Source organism: Salvelinus alpinus, chromosome 2, assembly GCF_045679555.1.
Source record: "Salvelinus alpinus chromosome 2, SLU_Salpinus.1, whole genome shotgun sequence".
NCBI lineage: Eukaryota > Metazoa > Chordata > Actinopteri > Salmoniformes > Salmonidae > Salvelinus > Salvelinus alpinus.
This window is the reverse complement of record NC_092087.1, coordinates 48,526,711-48,549,502: the sequence shown is the minus strand read 5'-3', so window position 1 is coordinate 48,549,502 and position 22,792 is coordinate 48,526,711. Positions and strand designations below refer to the sequence as shown.

At 43.7% G+C, this 22,792-nt stretch overlaps 3 protein-coding genes across 3 annotated transcripts; 1 reads left to right on the top strand and 2 right to left on the bottom strand.

Annotated features, from left to right (window-relative positions):
- Positions 1-52: 52 nt before the first annotated feature.
- On the bottom strand, positions 53-9,594 carry LOC139563925 (transmembrane protein 43). Its single transcript, XM_071382963.1, has 12 exons — positions 9,336-9,594; positions 8,817-8,960; positions 8,457-8,591; positions 7,962-8,056; positions 2,692-2,741; positions 2,380-2,449; positions 2,141-2,211; positions 1,887-2,014; positions 1,428-1,502; positions 1,043-1,144; positions 757-874; positions 53-610 (listed from the first exon to the last, which is right to left on the bottom strand). The coding sequence occupies exons 1-12, from the start codon at positions 9,348-9,350 to the stop codon at positions 408-410; spliced, it is 1,206 nt and encodes a 401-aa protein (XP_071239064.1). The 5' UTR covers positions 9,351-9,594; the 3' UTR covers positions 53-407.
- A 5,058-nt stretch (positions 9,595-14,652) lies between these two features.
- LOC139563917 (rab GDP dissociation inhibitor beta) lies at positions 14,653-19,579 on the top strand. The gene is made up of 11 exons (XM_071382937.1): positions 14,653-14,778; positions 16,543-16,650; positions 16,740-16,836; positions 16,971-17,105; positions 17,309-17,507; positions 17,589-17,720; positions 17,840-17,939; positions 18,110-18,281; positions 18,419-18,563; positions 18,688-18,742; positions 19,010-19,579. The coding sequence occupies exons 1-11, from the start codon at positions 14,737-14,739 to the stop codon at positions 19,160-19,162; spliced, it is 1,338 nt and encodes a 445-aa protein (XP_071239038.1). The 5' UTR covers positions 14,653-14,736; the 3' UTR covers positions 19,163-19,579.
- Positions 19,580-19,911: 332 nt separating this feature from the next.
- Positions 19,912-22,381, bottom strand: ndufaf3 (NADH:ubiquinone oxidoreductase complex assembly factor). The gene is made up of 5 exons (XM_071382951.1): positions 22,201-22,381; positions 21,566-21,761; positions 21,250-21,316; positions 20,619-20,719; positions 19,912-20,328 (listed from the first exon to the last, which is right to left on the bottom strand). The coding sequence occupies exons 1-5, from the start codon at positions 22,332-22,334 to the stop codon at positions 20,233-20,235; spliced, it is 594 nt and encodes a 197-aa protein (XP_071239052.1). The 5' UTR covers positions 22,335-22,381; the 3' UTR covers positions 19,912-20,232.
- Between the last annotated feature and the right edge of the window lie 411 nt (positions 22,382-22,792).

Genomic DNA, 22,792 nt, shown 5'->3' with positions numbered 1-22,792 from the left:
ACAATGAGTTTTGCTTACATTATCTGCCCATACTAAGTTTTCAAGCACAGGGTGGAGAACTTAAAGCACGTTTTATTTATTTAACATTTTGTAACATACACTCATAAGCGGTACTAAGGTGTATATAATCAAATGTCTTACATGCTTAAATATCCCTTCTAAAGTCTTTGGTATTATTGCTAAACTTGTTCAATGATATTGTTTCAATATGTGCAAATGTATTTGTCTTATGTAACATATTGTTCTGCACTTTTCTTAGATTGACCACATTATCTAAATTCCTGAGGGGTCTGTCATTGAGCAAGGGACTAGTTGGTCAAGTGAGGTGACAAGACAATGGATCTCAACTGATTGTTCTGCAAGGATTGGAGAGCTAATGATGAGGCTCGTTCAGTTCAAAAAGTCAGTCATTGGTGTTTCTTGGCCGGGGCGCGAGAGCGGGCGATGACGACTGGAATCACAGCCATGGCGATCAGCCCCACAGCCACTAGGGGGCGGTAGAAGATCCAGCCAGAGGCGATGGTGAGCAGGGAGAGGGAGCAGGAAATACACAGGGCGAAGAGCTTCAGCCCCACGCTGATCAGCTCTCTAAGAATAGGGACCCAATCCACTGGATAACAACAAAATACACGTTAAGAGACACTGACATGCATACAGAGCAGTTAATTTTCGAAACGTAACCGGAACGTAACCGCATATCTATATGCTCAATAAAAGTAAAATGAGGTATTGGAGTTAACCAATGCTGTGTGTTACCCAGTGTGTGGATGATGCGGATCATCAGACTAATGCCAAGGAACATGAGTAACCAGCCTCCAGCCCTGAGAGCCCAGGTCAGCATAGCATTGTTATTATGCTCCCTTTCAAACACTTCCTACAAACAAAACAAACAAGCATGTGATCAAGGCAGCATAGAAAAATCAGGAAAAACAAGACATGGTTCAGAGTAGGTACATTTCAGTGATGGCTGAATAGAGGATGTTGTCAGAAGTTCAGGAAAAAAATCACATCCTTCAAAAAAAAGAAAACCCCACCACCTCACCTCAGCAGTGAGCTCCTCCAGGTAAATTATCTCCAGTGTGTCTCCTGACTTGGTCTTAAAGGGCTTCAGGGTGTCATGACTCTGCATGGCCACAACACTGACCTGTGGGACACCAGGCTCTCAGATCAGTTACAGTACTCCAGTTAGCAATCAGTTGATGACAAGAGTTGTTCCACGGACAGCTCATTTGAAGAGGATTATGGACTTTAGTAGTATTTACAGTGACATAAGGGGTACATGGGGCAGCATTTAGTACACAGTGATTGATGCTAAATAATGACTGATAACAGAGAGTTGAAGACAACTATTCTCCATCGGGAGATGGAAATTTCACAAGTTGACCAACCTGAGGTCAGTATAAAGCGCCTGAGCTCTATGTACTCACTGTCTGGGCTGGCCCAGGGTAGGTCCCCTCCCCACTGAGTCCTGCATAGGAGAAGCTCACACGCACGTCTCCCACCTAAACACAACAAATCACCAGAGTTAAGGTCACAATAGAATAGATATGAGTGGCATGAACCTGTACATACCAGCCTTTATGTGAAAAACTGTAGGTTTGTGTTGGTGAGTCTGTAAAAAGCTATACATTTGTGTATGCAAGTAGTTGTGTAAAAAGCTATATGTTTGCGTAGTGAGCCATCATTAGAAAAGCTTTGTTTGAGTGTAAGAGATTGCACGTCTAAACGCAGCTAGCCATTTTCTGATCTTTTGACTATTTTCTGACCAATCAGAACAGCTCTGAAAAGATCTGATTTGGCATTTTGACCTATGAGTGGGAGAAAAAAAAAAATCTGAATTGGGCTGCCTGTTTAAATGCAGCCATTGTGTTGAGAGTGACACTCACCTCTGGTCTGCGGGGATGTTGGGTGTGGTAGAAGTAGTCCTCATCAACCGTGAGAAAGGAGTCAGAATCAGGGGCGGGGAGACCCTTCAGACTCAATGTCTGGAAGTTCTCAATCTGATCCACCAATCCTCAGGAGAAAATAAAACAAATTCATCAATTAACCAATCAATAAATCATTAAGAATATCACTGGGATACAATTCAAAAAGGTTGTTAGACAAGCAATGGAGCTGCTAGCCTGTGTTCTGTAGATACCTTTGGAGAGCGAGAAAGGTCCAACCTGAACATCAGAAGCCACCACTGTTACACTCTCCACTGCCATGGCACTGTTTAAAAAAATAAAAATAAAATTCACCAGCATGTCAGGTACAGAGACGACCAAATACCTCTGTACCAGTTCTTCAACATAATACCTGCTGTAGTTGTGACTGAGAATCAGTGAGATAGAAAGAATGAGACAGAATGAGACAGAAAGGACAAAATAATTGGAGTACCTTGGGTTGATGTGACCAATCTCTTTATCAAAGTTCCTGCTGTTGATAAGCTCTGCCTTCCACTCTGAATCTGAAGAAAGAGTTAGGATAAATTTGAAACACGTGTCGCTGGCATGGCATGCATGTTGCTACTGAAGTAAGTACTATAGTACTTCACTGTGTGTACCACAGAAGGTTGGTGGCACCTTAATTGGAGAGGACGGGCTCATGGGTAATGGCTGGTTTCCATGTGTTTGATGCCATTCCATGCACTCCATTCCAGCCATTATTGAGCCATCCTCCCCTCAGCAGCCTCCACTGGTCTGTACTTACTGTAGTTGTACGTAGTCTCAGTCTTGGACTCTCCATCCTCGTCATAGTCTCTGAGGAATAGTCACTGGCAGGTTACAAATTCAAATATACACATCTAACACATGTAGCTGCCAAAACACAACCACAGTATTAATTCTGAATGAGTACGAGCTATGGATTCCTTTAAAAATCGTCTTAAGTAGTGAGTGAACGAACAAAAAAAAAAACAATAGCATGTGCCTGAAAACCAGTTCAGAGACAAAAAGAGTGTTTACAGGCATACTAATAATTCAATATTAAACTGATTACGGCAACAGGCAGAGTATGGCAGTCATGTAAACACCTTACTCTGCGTCAGGTCATAATTGAAGTAAGCATATGCTGATTAAAGCACCTGGATTTCTAGCAATCTTTTAAATGACTAGTTAATGTGAACGCCAAGAGTATATTTGATCTGTGCATGTGTTAGCACCAGACTAACGAGCCTCCCGCTCTTTTGCGCAAGTGAAGTGAGTTTCGGAAAATCTGAAAGTACAGTGCATTCAGGAAGTATTCAGACCCCTTGACTTTTTCCACATTTTGATACGTTACAGCCTTGCTCTAAAATTAATTTTAAAAAATTCCCCCGCTCTCAAATCTACACACAATACCCCATAATGACAAAGCAAAAACAACAGGTTCATAATTTTTAGCACATGTATTAAAAATGTAAAACTGAAATATCACATTTATCGTGTTCTTGGTCACCTCCCTGACCAAGGCCCTTCTCCCCTGATTGATCCGTTTGGCTGGGTGGCCAGCTCCAGGAATTGTGTTGATGGTTCCAAACTTCTTCCATCTAAGAATGATGGAGGCCACTGTGTTCTTGGGGACCTTAAATGCTGCAGACATGTTTTGGTACCCTTCCCCAGATCTGTGCCTCGACACAATCCTGTTGTCTCGGGGGCTCTACGGACAACTCCTTCGACCTCATGGCTTGATTTTTGCTGACATTCACTGTCAACTGTGGGACCTTACATAGACAGGTGTGTGCCTTTCAAAAATCACATCCAATCAATTGATTTTACCCCAGGTTGTCTCCAATCAAGTTGTAGAAACATTTCAAGGACAATCAATGGAAACAAGGATGCACTGGAGCTCAATTTCGAGTCATAGCAAAGGGTCTGAAAACATATATAAATAAGGTATGTTTATTTTTAAACTTTTGCAAAAAATTCTAAAAACCTGTTTTCACTTTGTCATTATGGGGTATTGTGTGTAGATTGATTAAATAAATGTTCATCAATTTTAGAATAAGGTTGTAACATAACAAGTGGTCTGAACACATATGCATCTTCAAAATAGTTCACATACAAACTCAATGTCCGAACTCAGAATCTAACAGGCTTCACAAAAATAATGGTCGCTGTGTGATTGCCGATTTTCGGCATTTATCTAAGTCCCAGCAGGTAGCCTGATTTCAGCTGTATCCATGTTAACAGGATTATTAGGGAAATTGTTCCTTGCAAAGCATGTAAAGGTTTTAATCAAACTATTAATCTGAATATTGACAATAATCATATTATTGTGTGCATGTAAACATACCCAGTGAAGGTCGGTAAAAAGAGATCCGTCAGTAACAGGTAACTGATGAGGAGTGACTGAATGACTGACCGATCCCTAAAGATTGGAAAGCTGCCCTAGTCATCCCCCTCATCAAAGGGGGAGACACTCAAGACCCAAACTGTTACAGGCCTATATCTATCCTACCCTGCCTTTCTAAGGTCTTCGAAAGCCAAGTTAAACAGATCACTGACCATTTCGAATCCCACCGTACCTTCTCCGCTATGCAATCTGGTTTCCGAGCTGGTCACGGGTGCACCTCAGCCACGCTCAAGGTCCTAAACGATATCATAACCGCCATCGATAAAATACAATACTGCACAGCCATATTCATCGACTTGGCCAAGGCTTTCGACTCTGTCAATCACCACATTCTTATCGGCAGACTCGACAGCCTTGGTTTCTCAAATGACTGCCTCGCCTGGTCCACCAACTACTTCTCAGATAGAGTTCAGTGTGCCAAATCGGAGGGCCTGTTGTCCGGACCTCTGGCAGTCTCTATGGGGGTGCCACAGGGTTCAATTATCGGGCCGACTCTTTTCTCTGTATACATCAATGATGTCGCTCTTGCTGCTGGTGATTCTCTGATCCACCTCTACGCAGACGACACCATTTTGTATACTTCTGGCCCTTCTTTGGACACTGTGTTAACAAACCTCCAGATGAGCTTCAATGCCATAACTCTCCTTCCGTGGCCTCCAACTGCTCTTAAATGCAAGTAAAACTAAATGCATGCTCTTCAACCGATCGCTGCCCGCACCTGCCCACCCGACTAGCATCACTAATCTGGACGGTTCTGACTTAGGTATTTGTAGTTGTCCACATATTCTAAGTGTCTGGTTAGACTGTAAACTCTCCTTCCAGACTCACATTAAGCATCTCCAATCCAAAATTAAATTTAAAAAAAATCGGCTTCCTATTTCGCAACAAAGCCTGCTTCACTCATTCTGCCAAACATACCCTCGTAAAACTGACTATCCTGCCGATCCTTGACTTCGGCGCTGTCATTTACAAAATAGCCTCCAACACTCTACTCATCAAATTGGATGCAGTCTATCACAGTGCCATCCGTTTAGTCACGAAAGCCCGATATACTACCCACCACTGCGACCTGTATGATCTCGCCCTCGCTTCATATTCGTCGCCAAACTCACTGGCTCCAGGTCATCTATAAGTCTTTGCTAGGTAAAGCACCGCCTTATCTCAGCTCACCATAGCAGCACCCGTAGTACGCGCTCCAGCAGGTATATTTCACTGGTCACCCCCAAAGCCAATTCCTCCTTTGGCCGCATTTCCTTCCAGTTCTCTGCTGCCAATGACTGGAAAAAATTGCAAAAATCACTGAAGCTGGAGACTCATATCTCCCTCACTAACTTTAAGCATCAGCTGTCAGAGTAGCTTACAGATCATTGCACCTGTACATAGCCCATCTGTAAATTTCCCACCCAACTACCTCATCTCCATATTGTTATTTATTTTTTTGCTTTTGCACCCCAGTATCTCTACTTGCACATCTATCACTCCAGTGTTAAATTGCTAAATTGTAATTATTTCGCCACTACGGCCTATTTATTGCCTTACCTCCCTAATCTTACTTCATTTGCACACACTGCATATAGACTTTTCTATTGTGTTATTGACTGTATGTTTGTTTATTCCATGTGTAACTCTGCGTTGTTGTTTTGTGTCGCACTGCTTTGCTTTATCTTGGCCAGGTCGCAGTTATAAATGAGAACTTGTTCTCAACTGGCCTACCTGGTTAAATAAAGGTGAAATAAATTAATAAAATAAATAATTTATGATTGTGTGCACAAGGTTACATCATCATAGTCCTGTCCACCAGTTAGCCCAACCCTACATACAGTGCCTTCAGAAAGTATTCACACCCCTTGACTTTTTCCACACTTTGTGGAAATTGAGATTGTGTCACTGACCGACACAAAATAACCCATAATGTCAAAGTGGAATTATGTTTTTATACATTTTCACAAATTAAAGATAAACTGAAATGTCTTGAGTAAATAAGTATTCAACCCCTTTGTTATGGCAAGCCTAAATAAGTTAAGGAGTAAAAATGTGCTTAACAAGTCACATAATAAGTTGCATGGACTCACTGTGTGCAATAATAGTGTTTAACATTATATTTGAATGACTACCTCACCGCTGTACTCCATACATAAAATTATCTGTAAGGTCCTTCAGTCGTGCAGTGAATTTCTAACAGATTCAATCACAAAGACCAGGGAGGTTTTCCAATGCCTCGCAAAGGGCACCTATTGGTTGATGGGTAAAAATGAAAAAGCAGACATTGAATATCCCTTTGAGCACGGTGAGGTTATTAACTACACTGTCAATGGTGAATCAAAACACCCAGTCACTACAAAGATACAGGTGTCCTTCCTAACTCAGTTGCCGGAGAGGAAGGAAACCACTCAGGGATTTCACCATAACTCCAATGGTGACTTTAAAACAGTTACAGAGTTGAATGGCTGTGATAGGAGAAAACTGGATGGATCAACAACATTGTAGTTACTCCACAATACTAACCTTAATGACAGAGTGAAAAGAAGGAAGCCTGTACAGTATAACATTATTACAAAACATGCATCCTGTTTGCAATAAGGCACAAAAAAAACTGCAAAGAATGTGTCAAAGAAATGAACTTGATATCCTGAATACAAAGGGTTGGGGCAAATCCAACATCACTGAGTACCACTCTTCATATTTTCAAGCATGGTGCTGGCTGCATCATGTTATGGGTCTGCTTGTCATCGGCAAGGGATTTTTTAGGATAAAAATAAAATGGAACAGAGCTAAGCACAGGCAAAATCCTAAAGGAAAACCTGGTTCAGTCTGCTTTCCAACAGACACTGGTAGACAAATTCACTTTTCAGCAGGACAATAACCTAAAAAACACAAGGCCAAATATACGCTGGAGTTGCTTACCAAGACGACATGGAATGTTACTGAATGTCTTAGTTAAAGTTGCACCCCCCAAAAAAAGTATAAATAAAAATTGCCTTCAAAATCTATAGCGAGACTTGAAAATGGCTAACTTGACAGAGCTTGAAGAATTTTAAAAAGCATAATGTGCAAATCCAGGTGTAAAAACTCTTATTATAGACTTACTCATAAAGACTCACCGCTGCAATCACTGCCAAAGGTGATTCTAACATGCATTAACTCAGGGGTGTGAATACTTATGTCAATTAGATATTTCATTTTTAATACATTTGCCAACATTTCTAGAATTATGTTTTCACTTTGTCATTAGGGAAAGGGGGATATCTAGTCAGTTGTACAACTGAATGCCTTCAACTGAAATGTGTCTTCCGCATTTAACCCAACCCCCTCAATCAGAGAGGTACGGGAGGCTGCCATAATCAACATCCACGTCTTCGGCGCCCGGGGAACAGTGGGTTAACTGCCTTGCTCTGGGGCAGAACGACCGATTTTTACCTTGTCAGCTCGAGGATTCGTTCCAGCAACCTTTTGGTTACTGGCCCAACGCTCTAACCACTAGGCTACCTACCTACACAATGGGGTATGATGTGTAGATGCGTGCATTTTTTATTTATTTAATCCATTTTGAATTCAGGCTGTAACACAACCTAATGTGGAATAAGTCAATGGGGTATGAATAATTTCTGAATGCACTGTACCTACCAGATCATAAGACCCTGACTCACCTGCTCTCGCTGTACTCCACCCACTGATACATCTCCACCTGTCTCTTCAGCTTCACCGCCTGCACCGCCACTCTGTAGTTTGGGTCATGGAGGGGCTAGAGAGGAGAGGGATGGGAGGAGGACGTGATAACAGGTTAAGATCAGGGACCATATCCACAAAGTGACTCAGAGTAGGAGTGCTGATCCTTTAGATCATAATAAATAAGAATATATGGACAGATCCTAGATCAGCAGCACATACTCTGGAATGCTTTGTGGATATGGGCCCAGTTAAAGACATGACAGATCAGAAAGAGGCTTAAGGGAACACTTCTGTAAAGCATTTGAGAAGTAGGAGAACTGTAAATAGTAAGTGGTAGGCCTATATTGGTTTATTATTACCCAAGAGTTACAGCAGCGCTCAGTTGTACCAGCACCGTTTATAGAACTTGGGTCCAGTGATGAGACTGGTAAGGGGAATAGTAATGCATAGTGGTAAGTATTGTAGGCCTATACCTGTAAGGTGCGCAGTGGGCCTGTCAGGTGAACCAGATGGTTGTTGTTATGGTCCAGTGGGCTGGAGTACAGGTGCAGGGGCACCACCTGAGAGAGACCCTCATCCAGGGAGGTAGCCGTTCTCAGGGCCCTTCCCTGTGTGGGAAACCAACTGTTGGACTACTGGAGGCCTATACCTGCCAAATATCCTATTATACACACACTGCACACAACTCAAATAAATGGTTTATTTGAAATGTGCCACCCCATGTAATTGTCATATTCCAGACATCTTTTGTTTCAATTATGCAATATTCTAGAAATGTCCACTGGCATAGACACTTTACTGTGCTGCTACATACACTGTTTGAAACTACTCGCCTCATTGGTGAAGAGGACGTAAAATGAGAGGGCGAACAGTACAACACCAGTAACTGTTCCCCCTGCGGTTTCACTCAGACGCTCCAGGAAGCCGGGCTTGGAACGGCTGGTTGTCCGCGTGTGCTGGTCATGTTCTGCCGCTAACTGTGAGGACAGAAGAAATATGCAGGGCCCGGTTTCCCAAAAGCATTTTAAATATGCACTATGCAGAAATCGCTCCGCCATTTCCTGGTTGCTAACGTTCTAATAAGTCACCCAATTTCAGTTTATCTGAAGAAACAAGCAAGTTTAGAGAATCATTATACCATCCAAAACGCTGACATTTTCCATAATCAAAAATATTTTATTTTCAATTGTCGTGAATTGTCCTGAACCGTCTGTCCATCACTACTCACTTTTAGGGCTGTGTAACGTTAGCTGGATGAAAATAAATATCAGAACGACTGATCAAATGCACGAAATTGCACTGACAAATGGCAAGGCTGGCTATGGTAAGGTTAATAAAGAAATAAAACTTACTGTTGGAGCCGACATTGTCCACGCCCAAACGTGTATCAGCAAAGAGATGAAGTTAAAGAAGTTTGCAGTTGGATATTTAAGTCCTTGATTCAAAATAGACTTGCAAGCATTAGCTGCCCGCTGATACTCAATTGGTCAAGCAAGAGACCTCAACACAATAAAGCAAGAAATTGAAATACGCGTTTCGTGAGGTAAAAGGACATTTGCCGTATTTTCTTGGGGGTGCTGGGAAATGAAGGCAAGCTGTCATGATGGCCCCGCCCAATCTGTCCGCTTGAGATAAGCCCTTTTTTTTGTACGGAGGTCTATGAGAGAATGTCGATTAGAAGTTTCATAATGTTTAGGCTTTTACAAATGTACTGATAAATGGATCCCCGCGGAAATTCTGTGCCTGTTGTCAGTGGTGGAAAACGTACCCAATTTTCATACTTGAGTGAAAGTAAAAATACTGTAATATTCATATGTGTAAACATACTGAATTATAATTGGATGCATTTTACCGCCATATCATACTGTGCTATGATTGGTTAAGACCACCCAAATAGTTAGGTGATGGTCAGTTTGATCCTGGTTGGTGAAAAGTGAACATGCCAGTTATAGCTAGCTAATAAAGAGCTACGTTAAGAAATATCCTGTAGTACTGCATTTTATTATTTTGTACAAAGCGTGCAAAACAAGACATGGTGTCAGAAGTGGGATTTTGACAAAGATCCATGCTGGACACATGGGCATGGAAAAGTGCAAACAGAGAGCACGGGACATTTTGTTTTGGCCCGGAATGTGCAAACAAATAGAGGACATTGTTGGTAAATGCGCCATATGTCTTGAACGACGCCCCTCAAACACCAAAGAGCCAATCTTACCTCACTGTATCCCAGACCGACCCTGGCAGGTCGTGGCAACCGATCTGTTTACCTGGAACAACGAGGACTACATCGTAACAGTGGACTACTACAGCAGATACTTCGAACTCGACAAGCTTCACAGCACCACATCTGCAGCTGTGATACACAAGCTGAAAGCAGCCTTTGCCAGGCATGGCATTGTAGAGACTTTAATATCTGACAATGGGCCCTGTTACAAATCAAATGAGTTTGAATCCTTCACAAAAGCATGGGAGTTCACACATGTCACCACAAGTCCGCATTACCCTCAAAGTAATGGCCTTGCTGAAAAATCAATGCAGATTGCTAAATCACTCATGGATAAAGCAAAAGCAGACAAGAGAGACCCCTATCTCAGTCTCCTTGAATACCGCAACACTCCAGTTGACAACTTCAAATCACCAGTCCAGCTGTTGATGAGTCGCAGACTTCGCTCAATCCTTCCCAGCACCAACCAGCAGCTGCAACCTGAGGTCGTCAGCTACAAGGAAATGCAAGGTATTCCTAGAACCGGGGCGATAAGTGAGTGTGAAGTTGAATCTCCCGAAGAACAATGCCCACCTGGCTTGCCGCGAATTTAGACGCTTGGCGGTCTGAATGTAGAACAGGTTTTTGTGGTCCATCCACACAATGAAGGGGAGAATAGAACCCTCCAGCCAGTGACGCCATTCCTCAAGAGCTAGCTTCACTGCCAGGAGTTCCTAGTTATCGATGTCAAAATTTCTCTGCAGGTGAGAGCTTACGGGAAAGAGCACACATGGGTGGAGATACTGATCAGAGGGGGGACGTTGAGACAGAACAGCACCTAACCCAGTGTCGGAGGCATCCACCTCCACAAGGGTCTGGCTGGGTGAGGATCGGAGCGGAAGTGAAGAGGCGCTTGAGTTCCACGAAAGCTGCCTCAGGAGTCCAGTGGAACGGAGTGGAGGTGAGAGTGGTGAGGCGCTGCTAGACGGCTGTAGTTGCAGATGAAAAGTCTAAAAATGTGCAACCCCCAGGAAATGCTTTAGCTGCTTCAGGTTTGAGGGTGCAGGCCACTGACGGCCCCTGACCTTGGCGGGATCCATACGTAACCGTCCCTGTGCAATAATATAACCCAGGAAAGACAGGAAGCATGGAACTCACATTAAGCTTATTCTCCAACAGCCATTGGAGAACATGGCGACTGTTTCTGGTGAGTCAGAGTCCTTAGAAAAAAATCTGAATGTCATCCACATAGACAAATGAAACGTCCAATCACATCCCTCAGTACATCATTGACTAGGCTCTGGAAAACAGTCGGGGCGTTAGTGAGACAAAAAGGCATGATCAAATACTCAGTGTTCAAGTGGTGTATTGGAAGCCGTTTTCCACTAGTCCCCCTCTCTGATGCGGACAAGGTGGTAGGCATTCCGGAGGTCGAGTTTGGTGAACACCGTGGCAATTGGGGTGGGGCAAAAGCAGGAAAGATGAGTGCAAGGGACACTTGTTCTTCACAGTAATGTTATTCAGCCCACGAAAGTCTATGCATGGCCTCAGCGACCCATCCTTTTTCTTTACAAAGAAAAATCCAGCACCTACCGGAGTGGAAGAGGGCCTGATATGTCCTGCAGCCAGGGAATCCTGGATGTACCTCTCCGTAGTCTCCTGCTCGGGGACAGAGGTTACACAACCGGCTACAGGGGAGAGGAGCTCCAGGCTGGAGGTCAACGGCGCAGTCGTACGGACGATGAGGCGGCCGCGACAGGGCGTGGTGCTTGCTGAACACAGGAGCTAGATCGTGATACTCGAGAGGAACTGATGACAGGTCCAAAGGTTCAGGAATGGACTGGGGCACAGACAAGGCAGGGGCAGGGGCAAGGGCAGAACAAAGACAATTTGAGTGACAAAATTAACTCCAAGTGGTTACCTTTCCGGTGGTCCAGTCGATCTGTAGTTTGAGCAGCTTTAACCAAGGATGGCCAAGAACCAGGTGAGAGTGAGGGCAGTCGATTATGTGGAGACTGGTCCTTTCCTGGTGATTCCCAGAGAGACGCAGGATGACAGGGACAGTTCTCTCAGACACAGGCGAGGAGCTGTCCGTTGAGTGTTGGCATCGAGGGGTGAAGCGAGTGGAACAGTGTCCAGGCCCAACTGGATAACGATACCTCAGTCCAGGAAACTCTCGACGGTGCCCGAGTCGATGAGGGCAGGCAGAGAAAATGCCTGACTCTGCCACACAAGGGTGCAATCTAGCAAGGGTCTGGGGGAGATGGGCTGGCGATTTGGCTCAACAGTATATCCCCCACAACTGCCGAGCCACTTCCTTTTGCTGGCCACCAGGAACAAGTGGAGACGAAGTGACCAACCTGGCCACAGTATAGGCAGCATCTAGTGCTGATTCACCGCTGCCTCAGGTGAGAGACGGGCCCGGCCGAGCTACATGGGTTCAGGTTCTGGAAGAGACTTGGGAAGGGAGGCAGTTGGAGGAAGAGAACCAAGCAAAGAAGCAGATGTAGCATACAACCCTACCTGCCCTCTACCTCCGACGCTCACGAAGACGGTTGTTGATGGCGAGAGAGATGAGCTCCTTAAGTCCATCAGGCTCATCCCTGGACACAAACCTACCCTTGGTCTCAGTGAGAGCTTGCTGGAATGCTCCCTGAAGGGCCTCCTCATTACAGCCGCTCTGGAGAGGATGCGAAACGCGATCAGCGACACTATGGGAACCTTTATGGAGGGACAGGAGTCGCTTAGCGCCATCCTTACCACAGACAGGGTGGTCGAAGACTCTCCTCAGTGAAGCTGGAGTAGGAGGAGCAGATGGGGGACTGTCTCCACGGAGGCTGCTGAACAGGAAGGACATTTTGGCCCATTCGCTAGCATAAGCGTAGGGCTGTTGCTCGTATACTGGTGAACATTGTACCAAAAAGGCTTTGCAAGCTCCGAGGTTGCCATCGTAACTCTCAGGGTCCGGAACAAACGGCTCACAGGGCAGAGGGACTCTGGGCTGGTTGCGAGAGCTGGGTGAAGGTTCGGCCCTGCAGGTCCGAAAGGCTCCGTGAAAACTCGACAAGCTTGACAAGCTCCAGAAGGGTATTCAGAGCTTGGTCATGTTGCTCGAGCTGGGCACCTTGGCTGGTGAGGGTTTGGTGGAGAGGATCTGAGTCTGCTGGGTTCATATCTTGGCCAGATCGTATTATTACACGGAGCGGAGCAGGTGAACCCGAGAGCAGACTCCGACAAGGAGACTGGAATAAGTTAACCATTGTATTTATTGAAAAACGGGGAAGATGGGGTGCAGGCCAGGGAAAGCTCGGGCAGGTTGCAGGGAACAAGGTGCTGAGACAGAGGCCGGAGCAAGGGGAGTTGGGGCTGGGTAAGCAGGTCCGGAGAGGAATCCAAGGAAGCAGTAGAGTGGGGGGTGGGGGTCCAGGACAGGGTATAGAAACTGACGAGATGTGGGACTGGACACAGGGACCAGAGTCAAAGCGGACAGAACTGTAGCAGAGAAGAAAACAGCATCAGGCAAGGGAAACCAGGCACAACACAAAAACATGATCTATTCAGTACCAAACGGCTAAAAATGCAGACGGGCTGAGCAGAGGTTACGATCCGGAAGTGGCAAGGCTGAGTATATGTAGAGGTCTTGATTATGGAACAGGTTGCAGCTGGTGGGGATCTGCACTGCCTCCAGCACACCTGTCTCCGCCCACACACACACACGCACACACACGCACACACACACACACACACACACACACACACACACACACACACACACACACACACACACACACACACACACACACACACACACACACACACACACACACACACACACACACACACACACAGGGAGACAGAGAAAGAGGGAGAGAGCATTGGGGGAGTGGCGGCAGGTTAGGGAGACACAGGATGAGCAGTAGAGAGCGTGGCAGGCACAGATGTAACACTGATCCTGTTCAAAACAACAAGTGCCTCACCACTTACAAACACAAATTTACAGAGAGGATCTATCCATACTTTCACTGGACTGAGGGTATACCACAACATTTCAATGCTTAACCAAGCTTAAGTGAATGAGGGAGTTTTTACAATTTGTGTCTCCACAAAAGAAACACAGATTATTTTTTATATTTTGACTTGAACGTTCTTCAGCTGATATATTTTTTGTCGTTGTGTTTTTACTGTACCTTGCTGTTGAACTGCAGAACAGAGTATATTCAGTTGTTAAAATTTTTTGGGAGCTTTAAGTGTCAAATGTTTGTGGCAAGAAATTATATTAAATAACAGGTTTGGGCATGTCATGGAATATGATTTGAATTTGAACATGATTCCATTGATTTTGGTGATTTATTATTGAGACACACAGAGATAAAGTTCAGTGCCTGTCTAATTACTTGTCGTGTCTGTGACGCTTGAGAGGATTATCATGACGGGGAAGACATGATAATGAGGTGTAGATGGAGAGAGTGAATCACACACACAGCCATACTTAACCATACTGGTGCTCATTGGTAGCAGAGGGACTTGGCCCTGGGCACTGATCAGTCACCATGCAGGAGTTTGATATCATAGTTTTGGGTACAGGACTGAAGGTAAGAGAAACTCACATTCCCTCACACATATTTAGTTTTGCTCTCTGAACTACCCAATAAAGATACCATAAAGACTTAATACTATAAAAACACTTACAATCGTACGCGTGGCAATTTATTCATATGTAGGGACATTAAAAAAATATATATATAGGTTTTTCATGGTGTTAATGTGTATCATTGATTAATGTATCATGGACTGTACTTGCCAGGTTTTTGTCAGAATTTGAGTATAGAAGAAACACAGTGAATTCTATCAGCATGAAAGAATAAAGAAACGGAAGTCAGAGAATTTAGAGATGAGGTACATAGAACACAGTGGAGGCTGTTGAGGGGAGGACAGCTCATAATAATGGCTGGATACAGCACGAATGGAATGGCATCAAACCACGTGTTTGATGTATTTGATACCATTCCACTGATTCCGCTCCAGCCATTACCACCAGCCTGTCCTCCCCAATTAAGATGCCACCAACCTCCTGTGATAGAACAGTATTATTATATACAGTCGCTAGTGAAAGTCTACACACCCCTTGCACAGTCTTCACATTTGCTGCCTTAAAAATTAAATCTAAAAGGATGACATTTTTTTTAAATCCTACAATCTACACAACCGACTTCACATTTTCAAAGTGAAACAAAGATTCTACCAAACTTGCACAACTCCTTGGGCAACATACAGGTAGCTCCCAAAATAAAGGAAACAACAAACTGGGTATACAAAGTACATTGAAAGCAGGTGCTTCCACATATGTGTGGTTTTCTGATTTAGATGAGCAATTAACATCCCATCATGCTTAGGGTAATGTCTAAAAATGCAGAAACATACAACTCTATTACCTGGGCTTTGCTCTTTTCATATTTATTTTGATCCGAACAAACTCCCCAGTCCCTGCCGGTGACAAGCATACCCTTAACATGATGCTGCCACCACAATACTTGAAAATACAAATGGATCAACAACACTGAATTCACTCCACATTCTCAACCAAATTTACAGAGTTTAAGCAATTTTGACAAAAACTATGTATACATGTTGCCCTAAGAGTTGTGTAAAGTTGGTAGAATCTTATTAAAAATGTTTCACAGCTGTAATGGTTGCCAAATGTGCTTCCCCCAAATATTAACTCTGGGGTGTGAAGACCTAAGCAATTGAGACATCTCCATTAATATTTTTTTCAATTAATTTGGAAAATAGTCTATAACTTTCTTACACTTTAAAATGTGGAGTAGGTGTTATAGATCTGTAGGAAAAACATCAACTGTAATCCCAAAATGTGAAGAGGGGTGTGTGTAGACTTTCACAAAATATTGTATATTTATGGTACCATGGACAAAGTAATAATGATTAAATATAATACCTACCACTTTTGATCACATTTCTTTAAAATATAATATTTTACTTCAGTTCAATGCTATGTGTTTCATGTGTATTTTCTATAACATCAAGTGTCATAAATGTGTATTAATGAATGAATTAACCTACACACACACACGCACACAAACACACAAGCACACAGGTGATCCCTGGGCTCTCGAGGAACGTTCAAAGCCTTGCAGGCTGTCTAAGGAATTAGCATGATCATTTACCTGTCTACTGGAGCGCAGGTAGCCTAGCGGTTAAGAGCAATGGGCCAGTAACCAGAAAGTTACTGGTTTGAATCCCAGAACCAACAAGGTGAAAAATCAGTTGATGTGCCCTTCAGCAAGGCACTTAACCCTAATTGCTCTGGATATGAATAGCTCTGACTCTATCTCCCTCAGGAATGTATTCTCTCTGGCTTGATGTCAGTGGGTGGAAAGAAGGTCCTTCACATTGACCGCAACCCTTACTATGGTGGAGAGAGTGCCTCTATCGCCTCCCTAGAAGAGGTTTGTATGAACGCATGCACAAACACACAAACATACAAAGCACTGAAGGGTTATTGTATAGTGTTAATTAGAGTGACTGTATTTTGTAGCTATATAAGAGGTTTCAGGTTCCATGTCCAGCTAAGCCAATGGGACGTGAGAGGGACTGGAATGTGGACCTTATTCCCAAATTTCTACTTGCCAGTGGTGAGGACTATGGTTAATATTATGTACATCTGTCTTGTCATCATACGTCTAATATGAATGTGAACGTGTTTGACTGTGTGTCAAGGTCAGAGTTCATTCATATTGTTTTAACCTGTGTTTGTGTGTTTGTTCAGGTCAGCTGGTTAAAATGCTGGTGTACACCAAGGTAACTCGGTATCTGGACTTTAAGGTGGTGGAGGGCAGCTATGTGTACAGGGCTGGTAAAGTCCACAAGGTCCCTTCAACTGAGGCAGAAGCCCTAGCTTCAGGTAACGCATACCCATCAAAATAAACAATATTTGTAACTTACAAATCCTGTGTTTCCGAATCATTGATTCTAAACAAAGGATTGCCGCATAACAGTCAAAGCCAACTGAAATTCATGGACATGACAAATTGATTAACTTGATTTCAAATACATACAATCATTCAAGGTCTCAAACAGTGGTTGTAACATGGTGCTGTGTTTCAGATCTGATGGGGATGTTTGACAAGCGCAGGTTCAGGAAGCTTCTTCTGTTCATTCTGAACTTTGAGGAGAGAGACCCGCGGACCTACCAGGACATGGACCCCAACAGGACCAGCATGAGGGAGCTGTTCCGCCACTTCGACCTGGGACCAGACATCATGGAGTTCACTGGTCACGCCATGGCCCTGTACCGCAGTGATGAGTCAGTACAAATATTACACAGACAGTCAGAAAGACGGACACACACACACCTATCTCAATGGTTGTGTCCCTGTCTCCACAGTTACTTGGACCAGCCGTGCATCCAGACCATCAGACGGATCAAGTTGTACTCTGAGTCTCTGGCTCGGTATAACTTCAGTCCGTACCTCTATCCACTGTATGGACTAGGGGAATTACCTCAGGGCTTTGCCAGGTAACATAAACACACTCGTAAAGGTACTCAAGAATGCATAAATACATTAACTTAAAAGAAAAAAGTATGGTATTGAACATGGCCGCAATGTAAACCCTTACTATTCCTGTGTGTCTCAGGTTAAGTGCAGTGCATGGAGGGTCCTACATGTTAAACAAAGGAGTGGAGGAGATTGTGATGGACAAGGGCAAAGTGGTAGCAGTGAAATCTGAGGGAGCGGTGAGTGGCTGGTGAAGTAGAGAGTGGATAAGAGCGAGCGAGAGAGTTGAAGAGGGAATGAATGAATGAGAAATGGTCGAGCATGAACCGGAACATGGGCTGAATATCAGTGTAGTAAATTAGTAGTTGGACCTAATCTTTCTATCTTCTTTCACTTCCTCTTTGTGAAGCTGTTCCGCTGTAAACAGCTGATCTGTGACCCCAGCTACGTGCCCAACCGGGTGAAGAAGGTGGGCCGGGTCATTCGGGTCATCTGTTTACTGAATCATCCAATCAAAAACACCCATGATGCCAACTCCTGTCAAATCATTATCCCTCAAACACAAGTCCACAGGAAATCAGGTATGACATCACAGATAAACCAGATATACACAAGAAGTTAGACAAAGGCCTAGGACCCCATATACCAAACAGGGAAAATATGATTGCAGTATTTTAGCCTTGGGATGAATCAAAAATGGACCCTCTTTGTTTTTCAGATATCTATGTCTGTATGGTGTCCTACGCTCACAATGTGGCATCAGAGGGGATGTATATCGCTATGGTGAGCACCACTGTAGAGACCAGTAACCCAGAGAAGGAAGTGCAGCCTGGGTTAGAACTGCTAGAGCCCATTCAGCAGAAGTAAGTTCCACACAACCTACTGCAGACTTTTACATCCAGAGCCATTTGTCTATTGTAATGATGCAAGGCTAATGTCAGACATACAAAAACAGTTCACTAAAGACTGAATGTGATTGGTCTACAGATTTGTTTCTATCAGCAACATGATGGTCCCCATTGACGATGGAAGGAACAGTCAAGTAAGGGTCGATACCTTCAATATATTGTAGCACCGTCAACCTCACAGCTAGCGTCCTCACTGAGATGTTCAGTTCACTTGGTGTAATGGCTGAGGTATTGGGATTACAGTTGCTGGATCTGGGTTCGAGTCCCAGTTGAGGCTACCGACTGAATGCACTGTAATATAGAAACATGTGTTCATATTTCTTGGCCATTGGTTTGTACCAGGATTATAAATTGTGGAGTCTCTGGGTTTTGTTCATTGTGATCCTGACTCCCTTTTTCAGATCTTTGTGTCTCGCTCCTATGATGCCACGGCACACTTTGAGACGGAGTGTGAGGACATCAAGGATATGTATCGCCGCATCACAGGATCAGAATTCATCTTCGGTGACTTACGCAGAGACTGTGGTGGTGGTGATGATGATGACGAGGACTAAGCGACACTAAGTGGAGTTGCTACCATTTTTGTCTTGAGTGGCTCAGTTGACAGAGCATAGTCCTTGCAACACCAGGATCCTGGGTTCAATTCCCTCTAGGGCGGGCCACCCATACAAAAATGTATGCACACTCATGTAATAACGTCAGCAAATATGACATTACTATTATATTGCGGCTGTCTAAAATGTCCTTGTTTTTACAGTTTTTTTAAGCAACCCTTCGATTCGCCTCTTGTATCTCCCAGAATGCCCAGCTTCACAGCTAATCTATCAATCCTATTTATCATGTGCTTTGTGGTAGATGCTCTCATACTCTGATGGCATTGAGACTGGAGAGTGGTAAAGCTAAATAACTCAGTTGATTTAATACCCTGTCTAATAAACACCACACTTTATTTGACTGTGGTAAATGTAAAATGTGGCCTGAGATTGTGTTTAGTGTGTGAATGAATGAATGAATGACCATGTGTTTGTGTGAAGTAGAACTGGATGGATGATGGTAAATGCATCAGAGCAGAGTAATTAGGGATACCCTTACCCAACAGATTAACTCCAAGAAGGACAAAGCCGCTGGAGTTGCGTTATGTTCTATTCTGAGACAGATAAAGCGGTGGTTCAGAGAGATGGGGGTGGAAGCCAAACGGATAGACAGACAATGAGATTAGAGAGGTTTACTAATCTCAGTGAAGGACAGTCACCTTGGGTAGATTACATACACATACTCCCATATGCTTTCACTGACAATTAAATAAATACAAAACATATTGTTTATTGCGTCATTGGTAGCTGGCCTTATGTATTTACCATGATACAGATATATGAAACACTAAATAACACTCCCACCAAATCATATCCTTCAATATTCATCAGAAATCCTGTTCTCTTTTTCATTTACACATTTCATAACCAACCAACCCCCCCCTTCCCCTCTGTGGGGAATGGTCACACAAGTACAAAGTTTGCAAATGCTAAAAAACATAATGAGGACAGATTTATCCAGATCATCCATCCCAGTGGTGAAAGTAGTTCCTCTTTTCCATCGAGACCTCCTTCTGTCGTTTTTGTTGTTGCTATTCCAGCTCCGTGCTGATTGGAGGAGGAATCAGACCTGCCGCCACCACTCGCCGTTCACTGCTCAGGAAGTTAAAGGTTGCACAAGCGTTTGGCTGAGGAAGGTAAAGGGATGAGTGTCAGAGAGAAAGAGAGAGGAAAAAATGCTAAATTATAACTGCCCTTCACCTTATTCTATAGGCAGGGGCTTCCCATGTCTGTGTATGGATGGATAGCTACTTTCCAGGAGGTGGCACACAGTAACTTGATGTGAGAGAAATCTCAAGAGGACATTCTGAACCAGGCTTGTGCAAACCGGCCTATGAATGCTCAAGCACTGAAATATATTGCACAAGCCCAATCCTTCTACTGTAGACAGATGCCAGGTGAGGTCAGGTGCCCCTACCGTGTCCTGCACCTCCACAGCGATGCCTTTGCTCTTGAGGAGGGCCAGGACTTTGGGGTCAATCCGTTCTGACCGACCCCCTGTGCCCAGGACCAGAATCTCTGTGGATACAAAACATTCATGAGACACATCATGGTCATACACAATCATTAAGTTGTTCAGGTGATAACACTGTACAATCATCATCATAGTCAAGCTCTGACGATCAAACATGAACTGGCAACTATTTAAGAGGGGGCCCATCCCAACAACACTCCAACTGTAGTCTTATCTCTCTCACACACACACCCTTGCCCACGAAGGTTCTGGACTCAGGCTGGGCCATGATAAAACCAATAGGGAATCACTCAGTTGTTGCCCAGCAACAGAGACTGATAGAAATACAAGGAGGTGACTAATCGGAAGGTATAAATATATGCTTGCATGAATTGCATGGGTGCTATGCAGCTGTAGCCTCCAGTTTGGGTGGAATAAATCTAGTCTGAGCTTCCTCTGGTGTCCAACTGGATTTGTACCAGAACCTAAACAGCATCTTGCATGAGTTTGTACATTCATAAATTAGAGTATGTGACTTTCTGTCTATCCTCATAACTCATATCAGCGTGACTAAAGTATAATTGAATTATCTCACCAATTCGAGGTTCCAGCATGTGGAAAAGGGCCATGCTCTCTACAGTGATGTCTTTATAGCTGCCTACCTGCAGGGGGCGACAGATGAGTAGCCAAAAGGACAATCAACATAATACACTGTTACATCTCATATTCTACTCATCATCACTCCTCATTTAGCCAGTTAAATATCTCACTCTCACACAGCACTCAACAGTATTACAGGGAGCAGGTAAACTGAAGAGAGATGAAAAAAATAGAACCATCATAAAAGGTTGACTTCTGGTGGGGATTAGAGGAATGGTAAAAAAATAAAAAAATAAAAAACGTTTTCCTACATTCCATTGGAGGATGGCTGGAGGTAGCACGGCACATGGCCCGAAAACACGGTTCCCATCGATGTTGAACCCTCTGGGGCTGTAGCTGTGGATCATTGCTCCAGCTCCTGGTTCTTTTTGCATGACAGACACTGTGGTACGCTGGTACATCTCATCATCACTGGGACCAAGCCTGTGGGCGCGAGATAGAAAGGGGCTGGAGAAGAAGGAGAGACATTAAGTTGCCTTTCCATCACATACTGTACCTGGCTAGTGGCTACAACTGGATGGCGTGGGATAGGGACATCAGACCTAGTTGATGTCTAAAAACGTTTGACAAACTTTGATATTGGGGTTGACTTTACCTTCAAACATGTATTGGGAGGCCATAGCCATTTTTTTAATCAGATTTGATTAAATGGGTCTCTCTGTATTATGAAATAGGTCTCTCTGTACCTAGCAAGATGTAATAACCATAGAATTGGTATATTCTGCCTGGGATGTATCTCAAGTAGCAAGCTTTGACAGCAGCATCTACCAAAAGCTAAGTAGCCAGTCAGGGGGTAGATATGTCAAATTGTGTAGCTAGTAGCATTTAGCACTAACACATTGTCGTTTCTATTATCTAGATGTCTCGTTTCTCAGCATTACTGTACCTTGTGAACGCGGCTGGTGTCCGAGGGCTGAGCCGAAGACCCTGTGAAGATCTGTGGAGAAACAGTCGTGCACACATAGTGACAGCCATGTTGTTGACAGTTATGTACTTAATGCCCGTTGGAACCAAATACATTAAAACCAGGGTGGGAACTAATTATGTGTAGCACAACGTTTGGTTCTTCCGTTTGGGTACATCCGGTTATTTTATAACGTAACGGGTCTTGTGTAGATACATTCTAGAAATCAGTGATTAATTGTATCAATGGCAGAGGAGGATGATTACATGCATGTGGTAAAAATAAAAAAATAAACATTATAAAGCACATAAAAAAAAGTATATATTTCTAATCTGGAAATAGTTTCCAATCATGTCCTTCACTGGAACATGATAGGATGGACAGTCATAATTATGGCCCTATATCTGATGCACATGTGAAGCAAGTTTGCATACGTTGGATTTATATTGCAAAACAACAACAACAACAAAGAACGATAGGACGAGAAGCCTCCTCCGACAGCTCTGCCATTGATGAATTCGCCTGACTTCCAAAGAGGCGTGCCCGCTTGTGTGTTGTTCTGCGTGGGTGCGTG

Bases quoted from the DNA above. Each gene is read 5' to 3' on its own strand.
- LOC139563925 (XM_071382963.1), bottom strand. The intron at 2,450-2,691 runs GTAAGTACAGAC...CTCTTTCTTCAG, and splicing joins TGAGACTACGTACAACTACA to ATTCAGAGTGGAAGGCAGAG. The intron at 2,015-2,140 runs GTATCTACAGAA...TTTTCTCCTGAG, and splicing joins ACCTTTCTCGCTCTCCAAAG to GATTGGTGGATCAGATTGAG.
- LOC139563917 (XM_071382937.1), top strand. From the start codon at position 14,737: ATGCAGGAGTTTGATATCATAGTTTTGGGTACAGGACTGAAG. The intron at 17,508-17,588 runs GTCAGTACAAAT...CTGTCTCCACAG, and splicing joins GCCCTGTACCGCAGTGATGA to TTACTTGGACCAGCCGTGCA. The intron at 18,743-19,009 runs GTAAGGGTCGAT...TCCCTTTTTCAG, and splicing joins ACGATGGAAGGAACAGTCAA to ATCTTTGTGTCTCGCTCCTA.
- ndufaf3 (XM_071382951.1), bottom strand. From the start codon at position 22,334: ATGTATTTGGTTCCAACGGGCATTAAGTACATAACTGTCAACAACATG. The intron at 21,762-22,200 runs GTACAGTAATGC...CTTCTTCTCCAG, and splicing joins ACACCAGCCGCGTTCACAAG to CCCCTTTCTATCTCGCGCCC. The intron at 20,329-20,618 runs GTAGGGGCACCT...TACCTTCCTCAG, and splicing joins CTGTGGAGGTGCAGGACACG to CCAAACGCTTGTGCAACCTT.